At 35.9% G+C, this 24,741-nt stretch overlaps 1 protein-coding gene across 1 annotated transcript; it reads left to right on the top strand.

Moving 5' to 3' along the window:
- Nucleotides 1-5,285: 5,285 nt before the first annotated feature.
- On the top strand, nucleotides 5,286-24,490 carry LOC135687079 (protein Wnt-2). The gene is made up of 4 exons (XM_065203529.2): nucleotides 5,286-5,628; nucleotides 17,154-17,410; nucleotides 21,182-21,474; nucleotides 22,107-24,490. The coding sequence occupies exons 1-4, from the start codon at nucleotides 5,561-5,563 to the stop codon at nucleotides 22,566-22,568; spliced, it is 1,080 nt and encodes a 359-aa protein (XP_065059601.1). The 5' UTR covers nucleotides 5,286-5,560; the 3' UTR covers nucleotides 22,569-24,490.
- Nucleotides 24,491-24,741: the final 251 nt, after the last annotated feature.

Here is a 24,741-nt window from a genome sequence, read left to right as displayed (position 1 = left end):
TTGGTATTAAAAAACATTTTTTCTGAGAAAGCCTTATCAATTTATAGGAGAAAGCCTTCAAGAGAAATGTGTTACACAATTATACCCATTAAATTTAGGGTTCCTTGTTATTCTGAACTGTATTGTAGCTTTTCAAATGTTCAGTTTGGATTGGAACAAATTGATTTCACTGAGAAAGGACTAAAATTCTTAAGCAGCTTAGTGAGTATAATACATAATTCTAAAATTCAACGAACATTTAGTTCGTTAGTCAGTGGCTTATTTATATATTTTATTCACATCTTCAATCGTATGCTTCTATGGGCTTTAGTCAATGCCAGAGTCAAGAAAGGCTACTACCTTACCCTAAAGGTGTGTAAAACCTTCCTCGGGACAACAATGAAGATTCGGTTGTGGCGCTTTAGTTTTTACGGCAATCCTCACGGACATTCATGTTTTCTAGGCCCTGGTAAATGCTGTTGTGATTGTCAAGTAATTGTTGCAGATTCTATAGAATCAATTGCCTAAACAAAGTCAGTAGTAACTGTTCATAGTTGTTTATATCAAACAAATATATATAATTTTCACTTTAAATAGGACCACCCAAAATAAGCTACTCCCACGTGTTGTTTTGGCCTGACATTCACATAATAATTTTTTGGTTTTATTCCATATCAATTGCAAAAAACAACAACTAATCCAGCTAAGCACTTCAGGACCATATTACATCTTGACCATAATCATGGAAATTCAAAGCCTTTAGTAGATGCACTTATTTTTTTTATAAGAAACATTGCTACATAAACTGTGCTGTAGGATTTGAGCACTGCTTATAGAGTCACATAGTTCGATTAAAAAGTCTGCATCATGCCTTTTTTGTAGAATGAGTATTTTTGTGATTGAACTTTTGGAATATTCTTTTGGGATTATCCGTTATGAAAATACAATATAATCTCAATTAATCAAGCGCTCAATCGCTCAAATCCCTGAAAACATTTTAACTGTTTACTTTCCTAATCCTCCTTGGGCCATCCCAAATACACGTGAACCCCTAAACCCTAAACATTGTTAACTAAACAATATATATCATTCCAATGAAATTTTTTAACTTCAAAAATTTTTCTGTAAAAATGACACTAAAAAGTTGAAGATTTTTTATCAAATACTATTTGACCAACGGTTTCTCCTAAAAGATTATTCTTATTCGAGCAAAAGAGCTTAAAATACATTAAATTTTCTTTCTTTTTTTCTGGTGTTCAGAATTTGTGTTCTCTTTTCCTTAAACCCAAACAAGAGTCGACAGCATTTTGCAAGATTCATGTTTTGATCATTGAGCTAGTTTTCGCTCTTTTTTGAAGCATAAGACGTATTACCAAAGGAAATTGAGATTAAATGGATCCATCAAGAGTGCTTAAACCAAAAAGACAGCTGGTAATTTTAAAAATTGTTATTAAACCTGGTTACATTGAAAAACAGATTTTTGTTGTTAAGATGAAAACATGATAAAAATCAATAGCTGATAAAAGCAACTTTATCGCAAAAATTCTTATTTTCGAAGAATTCTTAAAAGCCCCTTATTGAAAGGGTAAGACACACAACGTTGACAGGAAAGGGGGCAACTGCTGTTGATGTGAACGAACCAACCTTTCCTAAGGAAAACGGCTGTCATTTTATTTGTTTGCAGATTTTTTGCCGTCAATAAATGAGCAGACAATTGAAAATATTTTACTTAAAAGTAAACCTAAAACAATACTGTTTAAAATATGGGAATAAGACACATTTTTCGACCCATTATATTTTGCCAAAACCATATTCCGAGCCTCTTGTGTGTTCCTTTAACTAGACCTCGATCTTACGGAATCCGTGCCCTTCTATCCAATTTGGTCCCTAAGGTTGATTGCTTCTTTAATATCTTGATTAACTTATTAATTAATTGCTTTTGACTTATCATTCTTGTTGTCTTAAGGCATTGTTTTTGGCATTTTGCAAAAGTAAACAAAATTAAGTGGATTCGTTCTGTTATTTATCGCAATTAACTTAATAACATATAGCTCAACTCTCTTTGCTTGCCGCCTCCTTTTATCGGGGAGGTAAAATAACAGGAGAAATATTTCACAGAAATATGACAGCCAAAACATACAGGGCTTGGAAATGCAGTGCTCGAAAAACATACCAGTGTATGGTCTCAGAAGTGAGTAAAAATAGAATTAAAAGTAAAGACCAGAGTATAAACGGGACTCTTTGACCTTTGTACAGGTAATGCAGAGAATGTTTCGTAAACTGCAACGAGTGAATACTTTAAAAGACATGTCACTGGATGAAAAGGAAGTACTATCATTAAAAATAATAAATGCTTTTCCATTCATGTTTGCAACATTTCCATTAATACATTGGAGATTGCTTGGTTGTCACCAGCTAATTGTTAAAATGCTACGAGCTTTAAAAAATTAACCAATCGATCATCTAACCACTCTTTTTGGCCGTATAAAATTGTACCTATGTCCATCCGTGATGTGTGTAGGTCTAATAACAATAAAACCTTTTTTTGCAGTTGCGTCATTATTTGTTCTAGGCTGTACTGAAATGGTGCGAATGTTTTCAAGTAGTCAAAATTTGAGTTGCGTTAGACCATATGTTTAGAATTGTCTTAGAAACAAGCTGTATGAAGGAAAACCTGACATGCAAAATACAAGTATTCTATCTACCATAGACTATTATGAAGATGTAGTGGTTGTCTAAAGCTAGGATTTCCAAAGAGGGCCGTCTCCCTTGAAGAAGGGAACTTGTTAGTATTAATTGCTGCATGCAATGTCGTGCCTTTTCCTATTTTAAGGAAATAGGTATTTGAATCCCAAGGGGTACGTCCGCAGCAAAGGCCCCTTCTGGTGACGGGCTGAGGCATGCTTCCTGATTCAATGTGCGAAGCTTTCTCATGGCATTATCATTATAATCGAAAACGGTAAATATCTTAGTACATTTTCATGGTTTGCATGGTTGATTATTTTGAACAGGGAAAATCTGAATGAGTACCGTTAAGCCACAGCCGTTGAAAGCTTCAAGAAACTTCAATAATTTCGCTTTCCGTTCGTGTGCAGGTCCCTGCCTGGAATCACGTGAAGTTTTATCCGCCACTCTGAAGGCGCCAAAATCAGGTTGGCCAACAATTATGTAGTCAGGCAAAGGATTTGTCTCGGATTCGACTAAGCTGAAAAACGTATTTGCGGAGCGTCTTATCCTTGTATGCACTGCGCTTTCAATTCTTAGGAAAAATCAACGACAAACGGACTTTCATCCGGTTTGAATTGACTACATCTTTATTGACAAATTCTAGGCAGAATTCATGGAATAACTTCCACATAAAGAAGCACATTTTAAACCTAGTGAGAATGTGGAACGACCTTAAGGTTCTATTGTATTTGTATAAGAAAGGTGCCTGAAAACGTTACATGCAAACATAACTTCGGTAAACGAGCAGAAGGCTTGAAATAAATATGGAAATAAGATTGTATAGTAAAGGAATAAAAACCATTAAGTCATGGTCTTTTATCATAATAGGGGGCAATTTGTTCTCCGGCCCAATGATCTTCTTTTCTTTGAAAGTAGTGACCCTATTTTTCATAGGAGCAAAATAAAGTGCCTTAGAAAATAATTTTTATTAAGTCGTGGTATTGGGGTCAAAGGAATCTGTAATAGAACGTTAAGAAGCAATGCTTCTAGATATTGCTGTCTCCTAAAAACTGGAAGCAAATACAAATAAAGAAAAAGAATTTTCAGGCCCGTCGGAACCGGGGGCCTCGAGCCCCCCCCCCAAATAATTGTCAAACTATAGTATGTTTGCTTTATAACAGTGTACTGAATGAGAAGGAATACAATGGGCAGCCCCCCCCCCCCAATATAAATTTCGTTTCGACGGCACTGATTTTCTCAGAATGACACCTGGATTTGTGGCATTTCCAATTCTTCAGTAGAGGCTTAAGGAATTCGTGCACTTTAGGTTTCAAAGTAGTTAAAAACGCTATACCTATTAATAAAAACGCTATACCTATTAAAGACAAATTTTGGTTAAAAAGACTTTGGGGCCTCTTGGGGTTCGGAAAGTTTAAGAGGATTGTCTTTTCGCCTAGACCCGACCATAAAAAACATCATACTCAGATGAGGTCAATTGAATGAGAGAATTAACAAGTTTGGTATGCGATGCAAGTGCGAAAATATCCATGTTGTATCCTTGTCAAATTATCATGAAACAGATTTGATCGTGATCAATCAAGAATGATATATAGCGGATCATAATTGCGTGATATAGAAATGTTCGTTACCAAGCACAACTGAAAGGTCTGGAGAACTCCAAATGTTCACAGTTTTCTTCCTACATTACACCGTCATTGGGGAGGGCGTGAAAAAACTGGTAGACCACCCGCCAGTTGACTTCGGCATTGCCTCCTAGGATACACAAATTAGGCCGACGCACGTGAAATTTACCCGGCTTAGACACGAACTGCATGCTGGGTGATTTAGACACTCTGTAAATCCGAAGGGAGTGCGGAAGCCATAAAAGGGAAAGCAGGGAGAGGGTAATAGTCGGACCGGTAAAATTTCAAATCCGACTAGCACAAGATAGTATGGTGTTTAACAAGTAAAAAACGTATCAAATTGAAAAATACAGCAATGATTCCTAGATACCAAAAGAGTTTAAACAGGAGTAATCAATAATAGTTTCCCTGGTACTATATTTTCAGTATAAAAGTGTTTGATTCGCTGTATATTTTATATGCAATAACGAATCGTAAGTGAAATGATCTTGAGTTTATTTGGGACGGATTCTCATTAGAATATTCGGGTTTCAGTTAACTGTTTGCTAAGAACTGGCATTGTCATGGAATCTGCAAATTTTCATCAATCGACCAACAAATATATATCTAAACAACACGTTACCGTCTCCCCTCCTAACCCCCCCCCCCTCCCCTTCCCCAAGCTATTTCTCGTGGTTTATGAATTAAGTACCTTCAACAAAATTACTTTTTTCTAAAAAAGTTTCTATGGCTTGAGGGAGCTGCCAATCAAGTTGCTGCTCTTCAATTGCTTTCAATTCAGCTATCTCTTATAAAAAATTGAAGATAGCATTCAAATTGAGGGGCTGCAGAGCACCACAAATCACTGTTTCCTACCGCCCTGCTTAACCCGTAGACCGTCAGACGCATTCTAATGTCTTTATCAGCATTCAGTCTACGTTCCGCATTTCCGTGTCCATGGTCCGGGGCTTCCGTATCGCGGGCTTTGGGAACTGGGAAGTAATAAGAATGAGCTAGCTTGTCTTCAAAGAACGCGCTTGGCTCAGATAATAAATTGCAGCGGGCTACAACTATCGGCTTAAAACGATATGAGTAATTGTTTGTGGGTTGACCTGCGAATGTTTGTATTCTGATATCGCTGGCAATTATTCGCTTATACGCTGTTTTCCAGCACATTAGCCAAACAGTTACACAAATACGGAAGATCGTGACAACAAATATTTGTAAAAATCTTTTTGGAAGTTCAAAGTTGGCAGATAATTTTGCGGCAGAGAGCAAATGCCTTTTTAAAGATGAGAAACGCCGCAATTTTGGTTTTATTAGGGGCAATATTTTGTGGAGAGACTCTCTCGTATTGGTGGTAAGTACAGTATTTTCATTCCTTGGTAGCTTGTAATTCTTCAAGAATATTTTCAAAACCGATTTCATAGGAAGAAAGCGAAAATATTTTCTTTAGGTTATGTCTTTAAGTTAAACAAGAGGATTTTTAGTTTCATACCATTTGATATTTATTTGACTATTGTGTCTTGTTTTGAGTTTTAAAAAATGTTCCCAGTTAGTTAGTAGTGGGACCCTTATAATTGTTTAATTATGAGTAGGATATACAGATGGAAAAAGACGTATGTTTTGGGGCTATCGTTGCCAAAGCCTTGAAAAACTTGCTCTCCAGCATTGATAGGAAGAAATATTTTCAAGAGTATTTTATGTCCTACCAAACACAGTTAACAGGATCTATTAATCTTCTGGATCTTCCTTTACCCGTGCGTATTTACCTTGGTTTTCATTCACCGATCAACTCAGACAAATTGCGGCATTTTCTCCTGTAAGTCAAGGCCTTTGGTTACCAAATGCTATACATTACGAATTAGTTTAGCATTGGTTGTCATTTTTTAAAGTAAGCTATGACATGACAGAATTACATGGTGGGTTATCCGACACTTTTGCTCGTGTCAATTAGCTCACTGAGTCAGAAATCCTATTTTTCCCGCTCGTCATAAAATCCTTACAGCTCAAAATGAGATATGTCTTGAGATTACAGGAGACAGTCTGAGCTTTCGTCTGAAGTTTCTTATTGTCTTTGGAAACTATTATGATACATTAGAAAACAAGATAGGTCACAAGAAATTGTAAGGCATACCCTGTGAACGAATACCCTTTTAGAGTAGGTTCTGGTTAGAAGGCTACCTTAGAAATAACCGATCTTAAGGATTCGTTATTGTTGGTTGAAAAGACCAATTATATCATATCTGAATCAGCAATGATACCGCTGTTATTAAGAATTTCATCTATATAGCCGCGAACAATAATTTTTCTTCCCTGTAATTCTTCTTGATAGAACGACTTAGCTGCTAATAACTCAAGCCTTGATAAATTCACCGATAAGTTCAACAACAATGCTGCCACTGCATAATGCTATATATGACCCTAAATCCTAGCTGGTTTTATGCGTAGCATGATTTGTATTTTCATTATTGAATTCTTCAAAGACTATGCTGAAACTTATTTTTTTCGTTCGTAATATCACCACTTGGTCCTTTTACAGTTTTCTTCTGACATTTTGCTTCTATCTGTGGCAAGTTTTTAGACTTTTTGAATGATAGAACATCACGTAATGTTCGTTCGCCAATTTTAAAAATTACTTTTTTTTGTACTTCGTCTTCTACGTGCAAGCCATGACTTTTGCTTATAAATTGCAAATCTAGCAGACTTTTGCCTGCAAAAAATCCTTGGTTGTATCCAGAACTCTGGCATTGGTATATTTTAATCGGTATAGTTTCGTGTTTTTTTAATGCAATTAAACATTTTACTGAAATCATGATCTCTAAGACAAAAACCTTTACGAGGAAGAAATTTTTTTACTCAAGAAAAAACACGCCAGCAATTTTTTTGGCATTTCAGGCAGAGTAAAGCATCTGCAGAAAAATGCCATCAAGGTATTCCGTAACACTGGCAATAGTACATGGAACAGAAAATTTTTTCCACTGATATTCAAGAATTGACTCTAACGATAACTCTGTTAAGATGACATTGAGATCGTCATCTGCCAGTGTCACAACCTTAACTGGTGGATCGCAAGACAGATAATGATAGATATGACCAAAGTTTTTTGACAAATTAGTATTTCTCCTTTTTATGCCCCGGGCAGACTCTTGCTATCAAATTCTATAACAGAAAAGCTAAATGTTTTCCAGTCTAATTTTTAAGATATTCTGGATTCCCACAAGAATTAACTAGCTTAATGTCTGGGAGACAATCTTTTAATTGCAATCCTGTTTTGTCTGTTTCAAACATACTTTGAGCTTTTTACCAAAAAGGATAATAATGTAGAAGGAGAGCACTCTAGCCTTTGAGCTGTTAATACTTACCAACAAGAAGAAACTGAGGGATTTGGTTCGTGGATGGAGAGGAATGGCCTTGTCATGTCAAATTATGACGATCGGGACGTTCCACCTTCTTGACTCTTGAAACTAGTTTCACGTTGCCTTGGGTACGAAACATAGCCAAGTTAATTCATTAAAAAACAAGAACAAAACAGTTTGCTTTCCATTCTTGAGTATTTGCAATCTCATTTAACTTAATATGAGTTTTTGATTTGCGAGTTTCAACTGTGTCAAAAAGAAGATTCCGGAGTTTACCAGGGCTGGGCGGTATAAGCTCGGTTTTAATAAAAAATGTTTGCTCAGGGGTGATATAGGATTCTTGTTGGATTTCGTTCTAATCTTTACATCGAGAAAAAATACAACAGCAATAAGGTACGTGATTACAATAACAGCCAAGTGTGTGCATAGAACATAAAGTGGTGCTTGGTACTGTCCATGATCGAAATGCTTGAAAAATGTACGATAGAATAGACAATGTAAACACCTTTAGTTGGCTTTTGATTTGGCTGTTTTCACGGGCAATCATTTGCACAGCGTCTATTTTAGGTCTGGCTGTTGCAGCAACCTGTAATTAAGGTACGATGTAACATTGTTATAGTACGGAGGTTAATTCCACAGAATTTAGTGCCGCAGATTCTAAAGTATAAATAATTGTATCATAGAAATTTCATGGCCGAGGGAAACTTTTTATCTGATACACTTTTGAAACGATTTCAATTAATTGCCAAATCAGAAAGCCGAGTTCTCCATCGTTCTGTGAAATTTTGATCTCCATTTAAAGTGTCGCGAAGGCTGATGTCTTGTTGTTATTATCCTTTACGTGGAAAGTTGCTATTTTCCTTCACTTGGAATAATTGTTTTGACTACAATGTTGTCTAATGTACCACCTCCCCTTCATATTTTTTTGATAGCTTTGGCTTCAGCCAACAAGCATAGTTTATTTGTTTATTATCAATTTATTGCACAAGAATATCTAAGAGTGTCAAGGTTCATGTCCGTGATTTCATTAGGAAGGGCTGTCTCTTCAATTAAAACGAACCTTATTAAGCTTCATTAGCACTGGCAGTATAGTTGCCATTAAACATCAACGGAAATAGAAGGGTTCTTGTCCAAAAGGTATCTTCCACACCCATTTCTTGCTACAGGCATGGGTTTCTTTGTACAATACCTCTTATTTGATAATATTGTCTATTGTCATAGTACATACAAAAAGGAACGTTGAAGTCGTTGGTACAAATTATAGGGCTGTCGAGAGCCAGCCCTGTCCCGAGGGTAAAACTTGAGATGTTTTTCCTAAATAGGAATGGATTTCCCACGAGCTTCTTCAGGCTACAGGCCCTGGGTTTTTTACCCCCAATTCTCCCCTTCCTTGTGACGCTTCTAACCATAATAACTATCACAATAGTCAAACAAACCATCCTTTTATGATAATACTCGGTTCCTTTTGAGAGGAGGTCCTGCTCGATAGCAACTAGAGTGTTGTCTAACAAAATAAATTTGTTTACGAAATAAATATGATGTTACAAAACACTAAAGGCAGGAGCGTTGTATATCTCCACAACATTGGTAACTGGTTATAGCCAAAGCAATGTCGATGTAAAAATCGATATGACTGGGTGACTAAAGATGTGAAACTATAGGGGTGAAGTCTGTTACGCGCGTTACTCGGGGTATAAAGGTACTATATGGCCTGATAACTGCCATTAAAAATGGTCTGTCGAAAAAGCGACTAATTCTCAATGTTTTAAATACTGCCTCTCGATTTCTTGAATTCGTGCAAAGGGTACTTTGGATTTAAGCTATGGGAATCTTGACGGTTTTTTTTCCAACGGGGAGAATACTGCATTAGAGGGTTGACGTTTGGAACACAATTCTCGAAAACAAGCATAGAAGGTGGCAGATTCAATGTTAAGGATGATTGCTTAGAAGGGTGATATAGCGCACCCTTTATATCTTAGTGGTTGAGTATACCCCTCCCTGGTAGCTAAATATTGGCAAGTTATTAGGCTTGGAGAAAAGCTTTGACACTTGAAACTCAAGCTACATTTTGCATGCAATTGTACCTGGTTGTAGATCCCCACTATGTTAGCTCAGTGGAAGCTATCATAACCCGAATCGTTAACTTGAATAATAATCCCTTCTCTCCCGTTGGCATCTTTAAGTGCAGTCTTCGAATGTAATTTCAACTTTGTTGACATTCACATATAAGCTGGTCCTTTCAAATAGATCCATGTTTACCAAACTGGCGGATAATTTTAATCGTTAAGTTTGCGCAAAATTTCCCACACCAGTGTAAAGCGTTGGTGACCCTTGAAGGAAAAATCAAATCTTTTATTATACAGCGAGGTGCTATTGCTTCAAAATTCTTCATCATGGCAGGCCTAATTTCGTATCAAACCTGTTGCGATCCAACCAAACCTGACATCCTCGATGGATAAATCAAAGTCGCACACAGAAAGTAAAAGCCTTGTAATTTTGGCTCTCAGGAAAATTTGAATATTAGAATGCACAAATCTGCAAGAATTTCAACAAAGAGGTGAATTTGTTATCGTTTTTTATCACTAAAAATATACCGATTTGGAAATAACTAAGATAATCTAGACAATATCAAAACTAACGTTGAACTTTAGAGTATATCTTTATGGTGTTTTGCCAAAAAAATTTAAAAGGAACTTAGCAATAATTTTTCTAAGACGATAGACAAGTTAAGCAAATAAAGAAATATAAACTTTATCTTGAAAAGATAATGATAGTAATTGACAACCGTAGTTTATCATTTAACGATAACATGCAAACACAGCCTTAATTCTGTTGACTGAATACGCATCATTGTATGATTAAATTTTCTTTTGGTTGCTTCCTATGGATATTTTCTTTCTTAAGAATGCTAGTAATTTTTTTATGTCAAAATGATAACCCACGCCATATATTATAAGTACTGACGTCACGGAAATTTCAATTTAGCGAGGCCTTTTTATTGGCAGTCGAGAATTGGCACTGAAAAATTGGTTGCTAAAGATTAATTCTCCTAGATTATCTAGAGAATTTTGGGTCCATCATCTTCTTTTGATTTTTTTAACTGATATTCTACTTTATTTCAAAAAATAAACTTTTAAGCAAAGCTTCAATAGAATTTCCTTATCTCTGCAAAATCAAAATATATCCGTTTTCCAATATCCTTCTAGCACACAAAAATTTGTGAATTGGTACCCTTTTTCCCACTCTTTGTTAGAAAAACTAAAAACCAGCTACTGTTTTGTACATTGTGGACTTCCAGACATGGTTATGCAATATCTGTAAAAAAATTGGACAGCTTCTTCACAACATCCCTTTAGTCGAGAGAATATAATTGCATAGATCCGAGATGGATTTACTTCAAGTAATACGTGGTCAGTGTTGAAATGGTCGTGTGAGGCAACTTTGCAATCTTTTAAATTTTTAGTATCGATATTAGCAACTTCACAATTCATTAATCAAGCCAGTTATTACTTCTGTACCTTGAATATCTTTGGTGAGAAATCTTAATCATTTAGTCGAGTCTAAATTTCTGATTCTTCGTGCCACGCCAAAAACATTGCCTCAAAGCCTATCTCTTTTGTTGACAAAAATATTAAATACCATCGTTTTTAGCAGCCTTAATTAAACCTCATAATAACCACGATATTTTTATTTAATACAGATACCCTAAGGTAATATTAGAATCTTGAAGAAAACAGTCCCCTCGTAAACAAGACGATTGCCTGATGTGGGTCCACTTATAAAAGGCAATCAACTGGTCTATGATTTAACAGAGAAAACGAAAGCTAAAGGAATACCGCTACTCCAGTATAAAGCATCATAATTAAAAACAGTTAACTTAATCATTATCACAACCATTTTTGCTGCAGGCAGTCTAGTTCGCATTATTAGAACTGTTAAGTTGTTTTAAAGGCAAACTTTTTTTATTTCATAGTAAAACAAACATCATTCTGCTTAGGGTTCCAGATATGTCCAGTTCATTTTCGTCACCATGGAAAACCAAGGGTGACTTGAAACACTAATGATCAAGAACTTTTTAATAAGGCATTAATTTTTGTTTTTCATTCGTCTTAACGGGTGGCCTTTGGTTCTTGACAGAGGTCTGTGGGTTAAACCTAAGGATCTTGGCTAATTGCTTCTTTTTTAATAACAAGACAGGCAATTAACGTTACGCAAAGAAAAACGAAAAAAATAAGAAAATACTTTTGATTTTCACAAGCAATCAAAAGATAAATTCATATTGCTTAATCGATAAGCTGTTGTTATTTTGTTACTGATCAGTAAAAATTTCAAGGTGATCTGCATTTCGTTATCAAAGTAAAGGGAATCGCACTTAAAACGCACTATGCAATGATCATGCATGTCCAGGACAAAATGACTGTTACAACTACATGTCCAGGTTTAACATTTCTGAATACTTGATATGTTGATCGAACATTTGTGGTTTAAACTGGTACTAGAAGGGTAGAATCAGTTTAAGATTGGGAGTAACTGGAATTCCAGGAAACAAATCTAACAGGGATTCCTAGAAACATGCAGTAAGATTTCTTAACAAGCTTTTGCTTCTTTCAGGTACCATTCAAATACCGCTAGATTTTGCTATGCCAAAGACTATCAAGAAAAGTATTACACGCATAGCTAGCTATCTGCTTAATGAAGCAATTAGTTAACGAACACAGTAATTAGCCGTATAAAATAACTTAACTAGAAAACTCAACACGATTTCTTGCACTGAAAAACCAACATGCAAAGGTTTTTTGGAATTATGAAATTACTTAACCCTAGTAGGTGAAGTATGGTTTGCCGACTATATTCAAACTGATATCCTGACAAAATCTTTATCAAAGATCTTCTTTTCTTTGCAGGCCTTAAAATAAAACTCAACCTCTTAAAATACTTAAAGGCTCTTGAACAACCGTCATGCTTTGCGACTATCATTCCAAAGCGATCTAATATTGTACTGCATAAAAATACAAAATACACAGCTATCGCAAAGCATCCCGGTTGCACAAAAGCCTTTAAAAGTACAGGCACATTATTTGCTTATATTATCGTAGATCTATATGATGGGAATTTACTTATAACATTATATATACATAATAACCTCCACTTTATAAACGTAGACAAATTTCTGACTATTGCTTTCAGCCTATAACATTAAAACCCCCTGAAAATCATAAAGATCTGCAAAGTTGATATTTTAACATGATACACATGTTGAAAGTGCAAATTTTAGCTGTATCAGTGCAAAATTACAAGGCATTACACCTGCTATTCACATCTTAATCAGTGCAAAACGTGCCTTTTTCACGACGTACAACACGTTGCATTGGCAGAAGTTTATCAGCTAGGATACCACATCGAGCTTTGACTTTGCAATAAAAAAACTTTGCAATAATGAATCATAATGAAGAATAATTAATAATGAATCAACCTCAAAGTTGCCCCACGCGGTCAGGAGCATATCTAATGGCTAATTGTGGGCTGTCAATACTGTAACCAGTCCCCTCGGGTAGCTAACTGGCCAAAACTTGAAGACTCATTGCTAACAATGGGCCTTTGCGAGCGTGGCGACGGTCCAAACAATGGCAGTAATTGATTTTAGACAGTCTAAAAATGCATTATGGGATGCTTACGAAGCGCAATGGCTCATTGTTAGCAATGAGTCTTTAACGTCCAGTCTACATTACAACTTCTGGTTGGGTCTTCATCGTCTGAATTACCATAACTTGTTTGAGAAAAATGATTTTTATCTAGCCAGTGTAAAGCAATTCAGCGGTATACAGAATGAAAAATTATATCTATCAACACAGTTACCATTGTTAATACTCTTATATATACATTAAGATAGATAGCTTTCCAAAGATAGCAAAAGATATTTCAGTTATCTGGCATTTTTCTCGTTTTGTTTTGGGAAGCAACTTTGAATCTCAGGAAATTGAGGTGACTAAGATTATTAACAGAAAGAAACATAGGTTTTGCAGAGTTGATTTAATACGTAGATCTATAAAGAGAAAAGAAATTTCTTACACTTTTGTTTAAATTAAAAAGCTAACATTATTTTGAGGGGGTTTGCTACGCTTGCTCAAAGTCATATCGCGGAAAAAGCATTGGTCAGCCACAAATAAGAAATTGCCAGACAGTTTGATCCCCTTGACAAATTGCTGTCAGTGATAGTTTAAAGGATGATTTCAGATTAATTTTAAAAAAAGAAGCCTGAGATTAGCTAGTTAAACTTAAAGGAAGGAGATTTTATGTCCAGCAGTGTAAATGATGGACTATCTGTGAGCAATGACAAGAGCTATACACACAGTGGTGTAGCAAGGGAAAGGCAAGAGGAGGCGAACGATTCCTCCCCTAATAGCAAAAAAATCTCATTGAAAAAGGGCATTATCTGGCGTTCAAAAAGGTGTGGAACCCCAATTTTTCCTGGCCTACTTGCCTTTCCGCCCTCCAATCTTACCACCCTGGCTACGCAATTGTACACATACCAACAATTATAAAGCTGGAAATCGATACGTATTATAGGCTATTGTCATTGATGTATTTGCACATGGAGCATACCGAAATTGGCATTAACAGCGATGTATTTTGATAACCTAGAACCCTTGCAGTATCAAATATTTTATTTACATCTCTATACAATAGCATCTCAAAGTAAGCAGTAGTTTGACATCGGACAGTAGCTACCACTTATCTGTGATACTAGTTCGGATTACAAGTTTTAAATAATGTAGAAATCTGATAGCATAGAGGGGTGCAAATTATGGTGTTGTACTTAGTGTCAGACGCCCAAAATACTAGCATAGTCATTCGAAAACAAAGTTACGAGGAGGTTCGAGCCTGGTGCTAGACAGCCATAAGTTTTTCTTCCTAGCATCGAAATGTCAGTCTATTCTTGTATGATATTTTATTGTATAGTTTTCAACGCAATCTACAAGTCTAAAAAGTCAGATACATAAACGTTAAATTAACTGACTTCGTTTGCATTAGATAGCATTGTTTTTCACACATTAATTTCGTCGAATTTCTTCAGAATGGAGATGAAGAGTATGTTTGTAACATTTGTTTGCAAGTTATATGTTGTAAGTAATTTCGTCTGTGTTAACTTTAGTCTATGTTAAAATTTCCTAAGAAAAAGGTACTAGGGCCTTTTTGACATACTGATTAGGGTCGAGTGCCACTCAAGCCCCAATGAAATTTCTTTGGGCATGGACAATGAACTATTGCCCTCATTTTCTAGAAAGCGTTCCATATACAAGTCACCGTTCCATATTTTCCAATGAGTTATGTTAACTTGTCATAAAACCCAGATTGCCATGTTGAACTAATAACTTGAAAACAGAAAGAACAGGAATCATCCTAAACAGAACTTAAAATTTCGTTTCTTTAACTGTATTTTACTTTTATTCCACCAGACCGAGGATATTTTTCACACGGAAGGCAAATAATAACATCAAAATTGCATATTTACTGAAAATAAAATCTGTTTAATTCATTACTTATCGGCTAATTGGATTCAAAAATGTGCATACTGCTTAAAAAGTGTTTTCTTCTCGAAACAAAACGCAATGGTTTGATTGCTCTGAGTCTTGCGTATAGCTTTGCGCAGTTATGCAAACAGAACATGGTTAATAAGATGCTTTAAAATTAAGCCAAATGCTTTCTTAGACACGCCTATAGCGAGAAATAATGCAACAGCAGTTGTTTACTAGTGCTGGTTTGTTGCTCGATTGAAATATTTGCACTCCCTATTAATCGCCTTTTATACCAGCAATAACTGATTTTCCCAGCGAAAGCTCTGTAATGCCTCAATTAAGAAGGATGAGCTTAAAGTTCAGGCATTGTGAGCTTCACATTCGCCTTGATAATTGTACAGAATGAAAAACAAACATGCTTATCCTTTACTATAAGTAATTATGCTTCTTGAAGAAAGAAAAATGCAAAGAAAAGTTGAACACTGAACAGAACAAGCATTTTCCTGCTCACTTTAAAGCTTCGATGTAAAACCAACAGTAAATTGATTTTGTGGTAGAATGGCGTAGTATTAAGAATCCCGCTTTCCGTGCAAAGGGTCATGGGATCGAGACCATTTTCTGAATCCAGAGGACTAGGGTTTTATCAATGGAGGTCAGGGTAGTTGAAGGAATTGCGCACTTATTTTGAGTATCCCTGATTACCACGGCAATTTTGAAATAAGAAGCATACCTCCAATTGATAATACGTGGTTTTATAGACATAATTATTTCTAATAACTTACGATTTAACGATTGTTAATCATTAGCTTTAGGCAAAAAGGTCCTTTGAAAATATAAATTTTTTAAGTGTAAAGAATAATGTTTTCTCGCAAATGGAACTGTTCATACTTTGGTTAAAACGGGAAGGAACGTTCTTATGATTGAAAAGTCCAACGTTTTTCTGACACTTTTCTTAAGTCACTGTAAATATAGCTCATAACTGACAGGGAGTAACTAGGAGGAAAAACTCATGCCACATTAGGCATGTATCAACTACGTGAAACAAACTCGTTGCAAATGCAGGAATGCGGTTTGCAACGTAATCTGCAATTTTTCATTCGGTAGCGAGAAAAACTTTGTTCAAAACTGAGTTAAAAGTTCCAAATACACCATAAGGTTAAAATAACATTGAAAGGACTATAAAATTTAAAAACTGAACTATGAAAATTAATATTGTTAAATTAAATTTGATATACTTAGAATACAGGTATATGCAATTTAGAAATAATCGGGATCCACTTACATTTCAAGAAAAAGGAGTATTCTCAGTCATTGGAATTAGGCAGAGTATAGTTAAAAATTGTGAATTACGAAGGAAAATGGTGCAAAAAGTCATTTTTGCCAGTGTCATATGCATTTCGGTAACCTTATGCATTTCGGTCCGGGTATTCAAACGCATGGCAATTTTAGTTATGCAAAAACGTAACCTAGCACTTAAACGTTAGGGTACCAAAATGAATGGTGGAATTTAGCATGCAAAATGGTCCAGGTACACAGTTTTCTGATTCATATTGTTCAGCATGTGAAGAACAATCGAACTATTTTTAGCAATGGGGTACTAATAAAAAGTGGTGCTGTGATTTCCCTTGTTAAGTTTATGCAAAAAAGTACAACATCAATGGCGACTTCAAAGTTTGCTTGATTGACAAGTGTGAAATTCTAAACTCGAAAAGCATTGTGTTCAGTTTGCACTCATAACGTGCCATAACATCGCACTACCATGAAATCACATAATTTGAAATACTTTGCGTTTCACAATGTTTCACTTTTGTACAGGGTACCAAAACGCATATTACACCTGAAATTAACAGAGACTGGGGCGAGTGACGTCACAAATTGCACTTTCACATACACTTATAACGCAGATCACATACGCAGATAACCAACATAAAATTTTTATCTAAATACACATAAGGGCAAAAGTAGCTAGCTTTGATCTATTTTCTAGTAACCAATTTTCTTTTTTATAGGAAATTCACGCGTCTGTTGAGCATGGAATCGGGCTTAGCCTCAAAAAGGCTTACATCAAGAGACTTTTGTTCACATTTCCAGTGGATGAATAGGCCACAAATACGAAAATGTAGAGAAAATCCAAAGGCAGTTATGATAGTGGGACAGGGTACTTACAATGGACTACAAGAATGCCAGTTGCAATTCAAGGACTATAGATGGAATTGTACTGGGCAACGAAATTCATGGCGTCTATTTGAGAAGATGAACAAGAAAAGTGAGTCACTTTAAATCTATTTATTGGCATGCAATTGTATCATTTACAAATACTGTTCCTTTATTACTTCATAGTGTGGAAAATCTGAATGACAGCTAAGGGGTTGATGATTTTTTCAAGAAATTAGGAATAAACTTTAGCTATAGGCAAAGGATCTTCAAAAGGCTATCTGATTCTTCTTTTATTAAAGGTCCACCAGACTGTCTCCAAATATCAGTCAATGCCTACGAGCTTTCTTAAGCCCAATTCATTCATAGATGGAATTCAAACATTATAATCAGGTATTTAATGCCACACGTAATGTATCGGAACTAAAGCATCCATGATAGGTCTTTTACGTATTGGCAAAGATAAACTTTGGTTTAGTGTACACAAGTCCAAACGTTCCGATACAATATAAAAGACCTCGCACATTGTTCAAGTCTTCAAATCCACGAGTCAATACGCATATAATCGTTAATTGCTAAAAACACGGACGTGGTCACGCTAAATTGTCAACGTCAATGATAGAAATCGATCTGGACAAGCCTTGACTTAAGGCTGATTTCCACGAGGCGAAATTGTCTTTGATTTCAACGAGACTGCGAATTCGCTGCGAAATTATATAATGATTTCCCCCAAAACTCAACTTTAAGGCGCCTATTTTAAGAACTGCACGCATGACGAATGTTCCAAGATTGTTTTCTTACAAATCAAGCAAATTTACCATGCTTTGACTGGTTATTAGGTGCTGCGAAATATTTCGCCGAGAAAAAGTAGAACTCTTTTCTACTTTCTTGCGAATTCGCTGCGAAATCAAAAATCAAAACTGCGCATGCCTTGATGCCTTTATCAGCGATTTCGCCGCGAATTCGCTGCGAAATTCGCCTCGTGGAAATCAGCCTTTAATGTCGTCGAGATATATTAAAGAGAAGGAGATGAAAGCAAAAAGGTTCATTTTTAGAGGCCTTTTTCTGAAAATGGAGTATGGGTGAACAAAATTGCAGTAAACCAATTGCTGCAATACAAAATAAATTCAAAAAAAAATGCTTTGTAATTTTTTGTGATATCTTTAGAGTAGGAGATATAGTAAATCCTTTACTTTAAACTATGTTCACAAAAAAGAGGCCTTACCGCTCGTGCCACATCAGGGAGGAGATACTGGTCGACTAAAGGGGGGGGGGAATTTGGGTAGCAGCCTTAAATGATAAATGCAGATGATGACAGCAATCATCCACCGGAATGTCATTGCTTAGCTATTCTTTTGTGAGTTTACGATTTATAGGGTTGGTTTGTAGCAAAATATATCACTCGACCTGGGAGATCACTTAATCATGGGATTATTGGCTAAATTTATCCGCATTTTCCTAATCTTAATTGCGAAAGATCTAACAGCATATTGACGAATTCGTTTGATTAAGAAGTCCGGGTTGCGCTGGGATTACTGTCCAGTGCAGTTGGTCACAAACAAAAGCGCGTAAACCTTAATCCAAGCTAGATAGGATACCGATGCTTATTGTGCTCTCATAAGCAAAAGTCGACGAACAATCGGTGGATTATTTGTTTTGGACCTTGCACAACGATGGCAAGAGCTCGAGATTAGGATAAAGAGAAGGTTTCTTTGTGGCGGTGCAGTAAGAAGGCTGTTCAGCGCAGTTTAATCCCAGCAGCCAATCTAGGCCGCTATGTGCTTTTCAATCTAGAAGGTAAAACACGGATACGATGGCGTGATTGGGCTCATGGTCTGTGGCTGTGACAAATAATTCGGATACGCACTCATAAAGAACCGACAAATGTTTACTGAAATAGCTGACATGTCAGGAGACTATCCTCAGCTAAGCTGCTCGATATCCATTATGATTCAGTGCGATTTTACATAAAGTAGCTAACTGGGTTACCTATGAACAGTTAGATTACGAAGCATTGCTGTGTGTACACAAAGTACTTTCCTTAAATACAACAATACAGCTTTTTTAAAAAATCATTAGGTGCAAGTTCAGCAGACATGAGAGACATTCAGAATTGTACATAAATCATCCTGATGTTAGCTGGAACACAGGCCCAAACTCCAAATCACCTTTAACGATGAACAGTTATAGACTGAATACCGTCAAAACGAATGCAATTTTTGTTACCCAGTCTTTGTTCATAGTATTCCCTAAAAATTGACCCTCGATAAAGACGAAAATAGATAATTAACAAACAACCAAACTGGGCACAATAGGAACATGTGGTTTCCAAATAACCAAATGGCGATAAGCTAATTTAAGCTCGGTTGCAGCCAAATAAATTTGTATTTTTTAACTAAAAAGTAAATGAATGACCAAGTTGCTGCTGCGATGTTTTAAATTGGATTTTGTGAGCTTCATCGGGATTAAACAGCCTCGGTCAATCTTATCAATCTTATCTCCACAGAAAATCCCTTGCTCCTATCAGCGTAATTAATTTGGTAAATTGCACTGTATGAAGAAATGAAAGGAAATATCACTGTACAGCACATTACATAACAACTGGTCTGCAATAAAATAGTGTTAAATACAATACATTTTGGTGTACCACAGTACAAGGCAATGCAACGGATTCAGGACAATCTACTTTACGATTAAGCGATGCAAGCCTAAAGGATTAATAGCATTTGAAATAATTGAAAGCAGTGCGATACCGCAAAATGAATTATTGTAATATGCAATACTATGCAATGTCATAAAACGCTTAGAAGAAGTGTTACAACGTATAATGTTTAATGTCGCTGCAGTTACAAACGTTATAAATTTATGCCTTACAATACAATAGATGCACTCCAATCCAATCAGCAATACAATTCATTATCTTACATTACAATACGTTACATCACAATTCAGTACAATACAATACAATACAATAAACTATACTATACTATACTATACTATACTATACTATACTATACTATACTATACTATACTATACTATACTATACTATACTATACTATACTATACTATACTATACTATACTATACTATACTATACTATACTATACTATACTATACTATACTATACTATACTATACTATACTATACTATACTATACTATACTATACTATACTATACTATACTATACTATACTATACTATACGCTCCACTTTACTAAAATTCAATGAGCTAACACTAAGTCAAAACAATAAAACGACATATGTAACAAAAGCATAACTATATTTGATTAAAAAAACAACATAAACCATAACATGACTCATAATATTGTGACAAAAAATTGCAGAGAGAAATGCAATAATAACTTGACATTACAGATAACTTGATACCATCTTAAAGCGTTTTAACAGTATGCAAATCAAGAACGTGATATCTTTATTGTGTTGTCAACACAGCAAATATTGACAACATTACAAAATGTAGAATATTCATTTTGCTTAGTTTTCTATCAGTGAGTGCCCTATCATGAAACCTCAAACTTGAGCTATGATACTTTGATATATGATGAAGAGAGTTTATGGGCCATACATAGCCAATCTATCAGGCCACGTGTCCTGCCTATTGTGATAAATAAGCCAAGGTTAGAAGAGAGGCAGCATTGTGGTGGGTCAAATAAAATAGTGAAGGGCAACCACCAGTCCTCGCATGAAATTTTTCAAAATGATATATTTGCTAAAAAGACATTCAACTTCTATGTTAAAGCTATTCTGCTGATTTCTTTCTAAAACTTGATTTACACCAATAATGTCCTGTGCCTAATGCTTCCCAGTGTTTACTTTGACTTGATTCAATCACAGGGATTGACTGGATTTTCATTATCCTTCAGGGACAAAAGAGACATCGTTTCTTAGTGCCATAGCATCTGCTAGTGCTGCCTTGGCTCTCGCAAAGGCCTGTTCGCTCGGTTCTCTTAAGAAATGCGGCTGCGGCCAGAGGAATTACCTTTACGAAGAGGCAACAATATCAGAAAAAGACCTATTTCCGTGGAAGGGATGCCAGAGTCACATCATTTATGGTTTAACCTATTCGAGATATTTCCTCGATCCAATGAGCGAGAGACGAAGGCAGCGATCCCTACGAAAATTAATTGGAAAACAGAACAATGCTGCAGGAAGAGAGGTAAGTAGTGAGTTGTTGAATTTGGATGCCCATATGCAAACAAGCTTTAAAGACTATGTAACAAAAATAACTGCAATCAGAAAATTAATCCTCCAGGATTGGAAAACGTTGCTTGGTTGGTAAACACGATGCGGTTTGCCTTACCATTGGCAACAATTTATCTCTATTTCCTTTCATTAGGTTTTCTAGAAACTTGGGATTTGGCGATTATTCAATCTGAAATGGTCAGGCTAATCATTGGTTTTTATAGGCCCTGTCTAGGGTTCAAATATAAAAACAACCAATTTTGAAGCTAAGAGATCAATCTTTTGATCGTCAAGTTGAAACTTTACAATCTAATAATACTTTGAAAATAACATTTTGTCAGTGTAGCTTAATGGAAGTTGAGATAACCCCATTACACAATATAGGGAACAAAATATGACTAATAATTTCAACCAGATATAAAATCCAAACGGTTTTTGTGGTATGGTACAAACGATACTTAACTACTCTTGCGAAAGCTAGGGATAGCCATCTCCTATCGAGTAAAAAAGAGGCTAACTCTCTACGAGGCTGGGGATTTTCAGTAAAAACTATATTGACGACTACTGGTCGGATCCACAATAACAATTTTTACAATCCTTTTACAGATATACAAATCAAAACTCAAGCCTGTCTGTCGCTGCCACGGAGCAACCGGGTCATGTGTAACGAAAGCGTGCTGGCAGCCATTGCCGAATCTGTATGACATTGGTTCAAGGTTGCGAGATAAATACAAAACGGCTGTAGAGGTTCGATTGAATAGACGAAAGGTAAAACTGCGATCAAAACGAAACAAAAAGTATAGAATACAACCAGATGACCTTGTTTACAGTGACTCGTCACCAGACTTCTGCGAACCTAACAAGGATTATGGAACCCCTGGAACTCACGGACGGTTATGTAACAAAACAGGAGATGGCCTAGATAGGTGCTCCATACTTTGCTGTGGGCGAGGATACGACACGTTCGTCTTACGGAAAACTTTTCGGTGTCACTGTAAATTTAAATGGTGCTGCAGTGTGCAATGCGAAGATTGCACAGAAGAACGCATAGAGTATAGATGTAAATAAACAGCGAAGATATAGGCCAAAATAAAAAATAAGTGGGAACTGACTCGAGAACTGAACTGCCTAAGGCGGGATATCGACTGAAGTGAGTCCAAATGTATTGTCAAGACGACGTCGATGATAAACGACGTCGTGTCCGATTGGTCAGAAGGAAAAGCACGTGATAAAAACTCTTACAAAATACAAAGCCTGGTAATGTGCCTTACAGTAGCTTTCTTGGACCAGTTTCAGCAAAAAATGGATTCGGTGACTTTCTACCGCCTCTATAGGGTTTGATAAGATTATAGGGTTTGATAAGCGTATTTAAAAGAGCTGCGTCACATGATAACCAACTAACCAATGCCCTTCACGCGTGAAGTTAATGTTGAGTTACGTAAATACGGCCTGATATGATAGGATAAGTTTTTAGACTTCCCTTGTGGCTAAAATGACCTAGGAAGTTTCAAGGTAATAAAACGAAAATTTTCTGCCTTGGTTGTGAAATATTCGGAATCCTCCCTTCCTGATCAATTTTATGACCCTACGTTAACAGAAATAAACAATATGATTAGAAAACACTCAATAATAACAAAACGTGAGTTTTTAATTAACGAAGGTCTAAACAAGATTTCACAAGGCGAATTTCTTTACACCTAAAAACTTTATAATTATTTGTGATGAGATTGCAGGAAAAACTGTAAAGGGGAGAAAAGCAAGTTTGAAGTGTTACTCTATTTTATAAAATGGCTCTAGGGCACTTACCTAATCGACAGAATTGGCAAAATAATTTTTTAATTATTAAGCATGAAAGCTTCTAGGGTCTTGTTAAAAGGTTTTCCCCTTAACCTTGTTTAAAATTTTACATCTTGTTTCTAAAATCAAATTAAGTCGACTGGTGGTTGTCCTAATGCTGAAAATCTGTTAAGCTGCCTGAAAAGGCCACGCAAACCAAAGGAAGAACGCTTTGAAATAAAAAATATGAATTTGAGCTTCAATGTCATCTCCGCTGGTTTAGATAGGAAATATCACAGGCAGTTGGCAACTGTGTGCTAGCAAAACATTCGATGAATCTGTGGCAAAAACCTTGTTTAACTATTGCGGTTGACAATATTCTGCATATGTTTTTAGAAGTAACTTGAAGTAAACCAAAGTAAATAAAAGTTACTTTGTTAAATACTGCGTTGTGTAAACCTTATGCAAAGCAGACATCAAAACGCCAACGTATCAAAGCAGCAGTATCAATTCTGTTACTTTAATTAATTGTATAACTCCTAGTAGTTTTTGCGCAACGATTCAGTTAAATAATTAAGTATTACACCCACCCAACAAGTTGGTGCCAAAATGAAACCAGTGCAAGTAGGTGCTTAGGACAAAGGTGAGGTCATCGAGTAAAGGGCAGAATCAAGAGAAGCCATTCTGTTGTTTGTACTATCCAAAAGGTGTGGCTTGTCCGATGGGCTTGAGCAACAAACTTCTCTCAATTCTCTAAAAACGAGTCAACTAACTATTATAAGGAAACAGGAACTTTTCGAAAATAGGTCATGGCACCTTAACTCTACTTGATTCAGGCCACATCACAGCACTTGTCCGTGAAAGCCTTCTTTTTTAGTGAACACTATCGAAGCTAATTCAGGATAGGGTCCAGAAGAAGTTCCGCTCACAACTGTCGCCCTTATAGAAGAGAACCTTGTGGGAGTATCCACAGTACAGGATCACCGGGTAACCAAAGGAGAGTTGCTTCAGTGAGCAGGCCGAAATAAAATTATTAGGATAACTACCCTCATAAAATAATTTTCACAATATTGCTTTTATCTTGTGTGATATCGTCCTTTAACTTATTTGTAAGTAAAATTATTCATTAATTCAAATGCACATTGACACTATTTATTTTAATATCAAGTTTTTAATTTACCGTGTTTTATTGATGAATCTAAAGTTGTCAATGATGATTGTGGTTTTTCTGTTATAAAAACATCTTAGTATTTCTTCAACTAGATGAAAGAATAGCAGCCGCTGATTGGCCAAATCAAGGAACCAATCAAACGCGCCATTCTTCCTTGCACGTTAGTTTCGATCCACATAAGGAAATTAATTTTCTGCTTACTTTTGGTTATTATCAAACATTCATTCTATGAGGAATGTTGGAAGAAAAGTGCTTCACATTAAATACAAAAACTTCCAGTGGTTAAAATTTCCA

The sequence above is a fragment of the Rhopilema esculentum genome, chromosome 20, assembly GCF_057945365.1.
Source record: "Rhopilema esculentum isolate cy_ngs chromosome 20, ASM5794536v1, whole genome shotgun sequence".
Taxonomy (NCBI): domain Eukaryota; kingdom Metazoa; phylum Cnidaria; class Scyphozoa; order Rhizostomeae; family Rhizostomatidae; genus Rhopilema; species Rhopilema esculentum.
The sequence above is the reverse complement of the archived record's forward strand: the minus strand, read 5'-3'. Positions and strand labels throughout refer to the sequence as shown.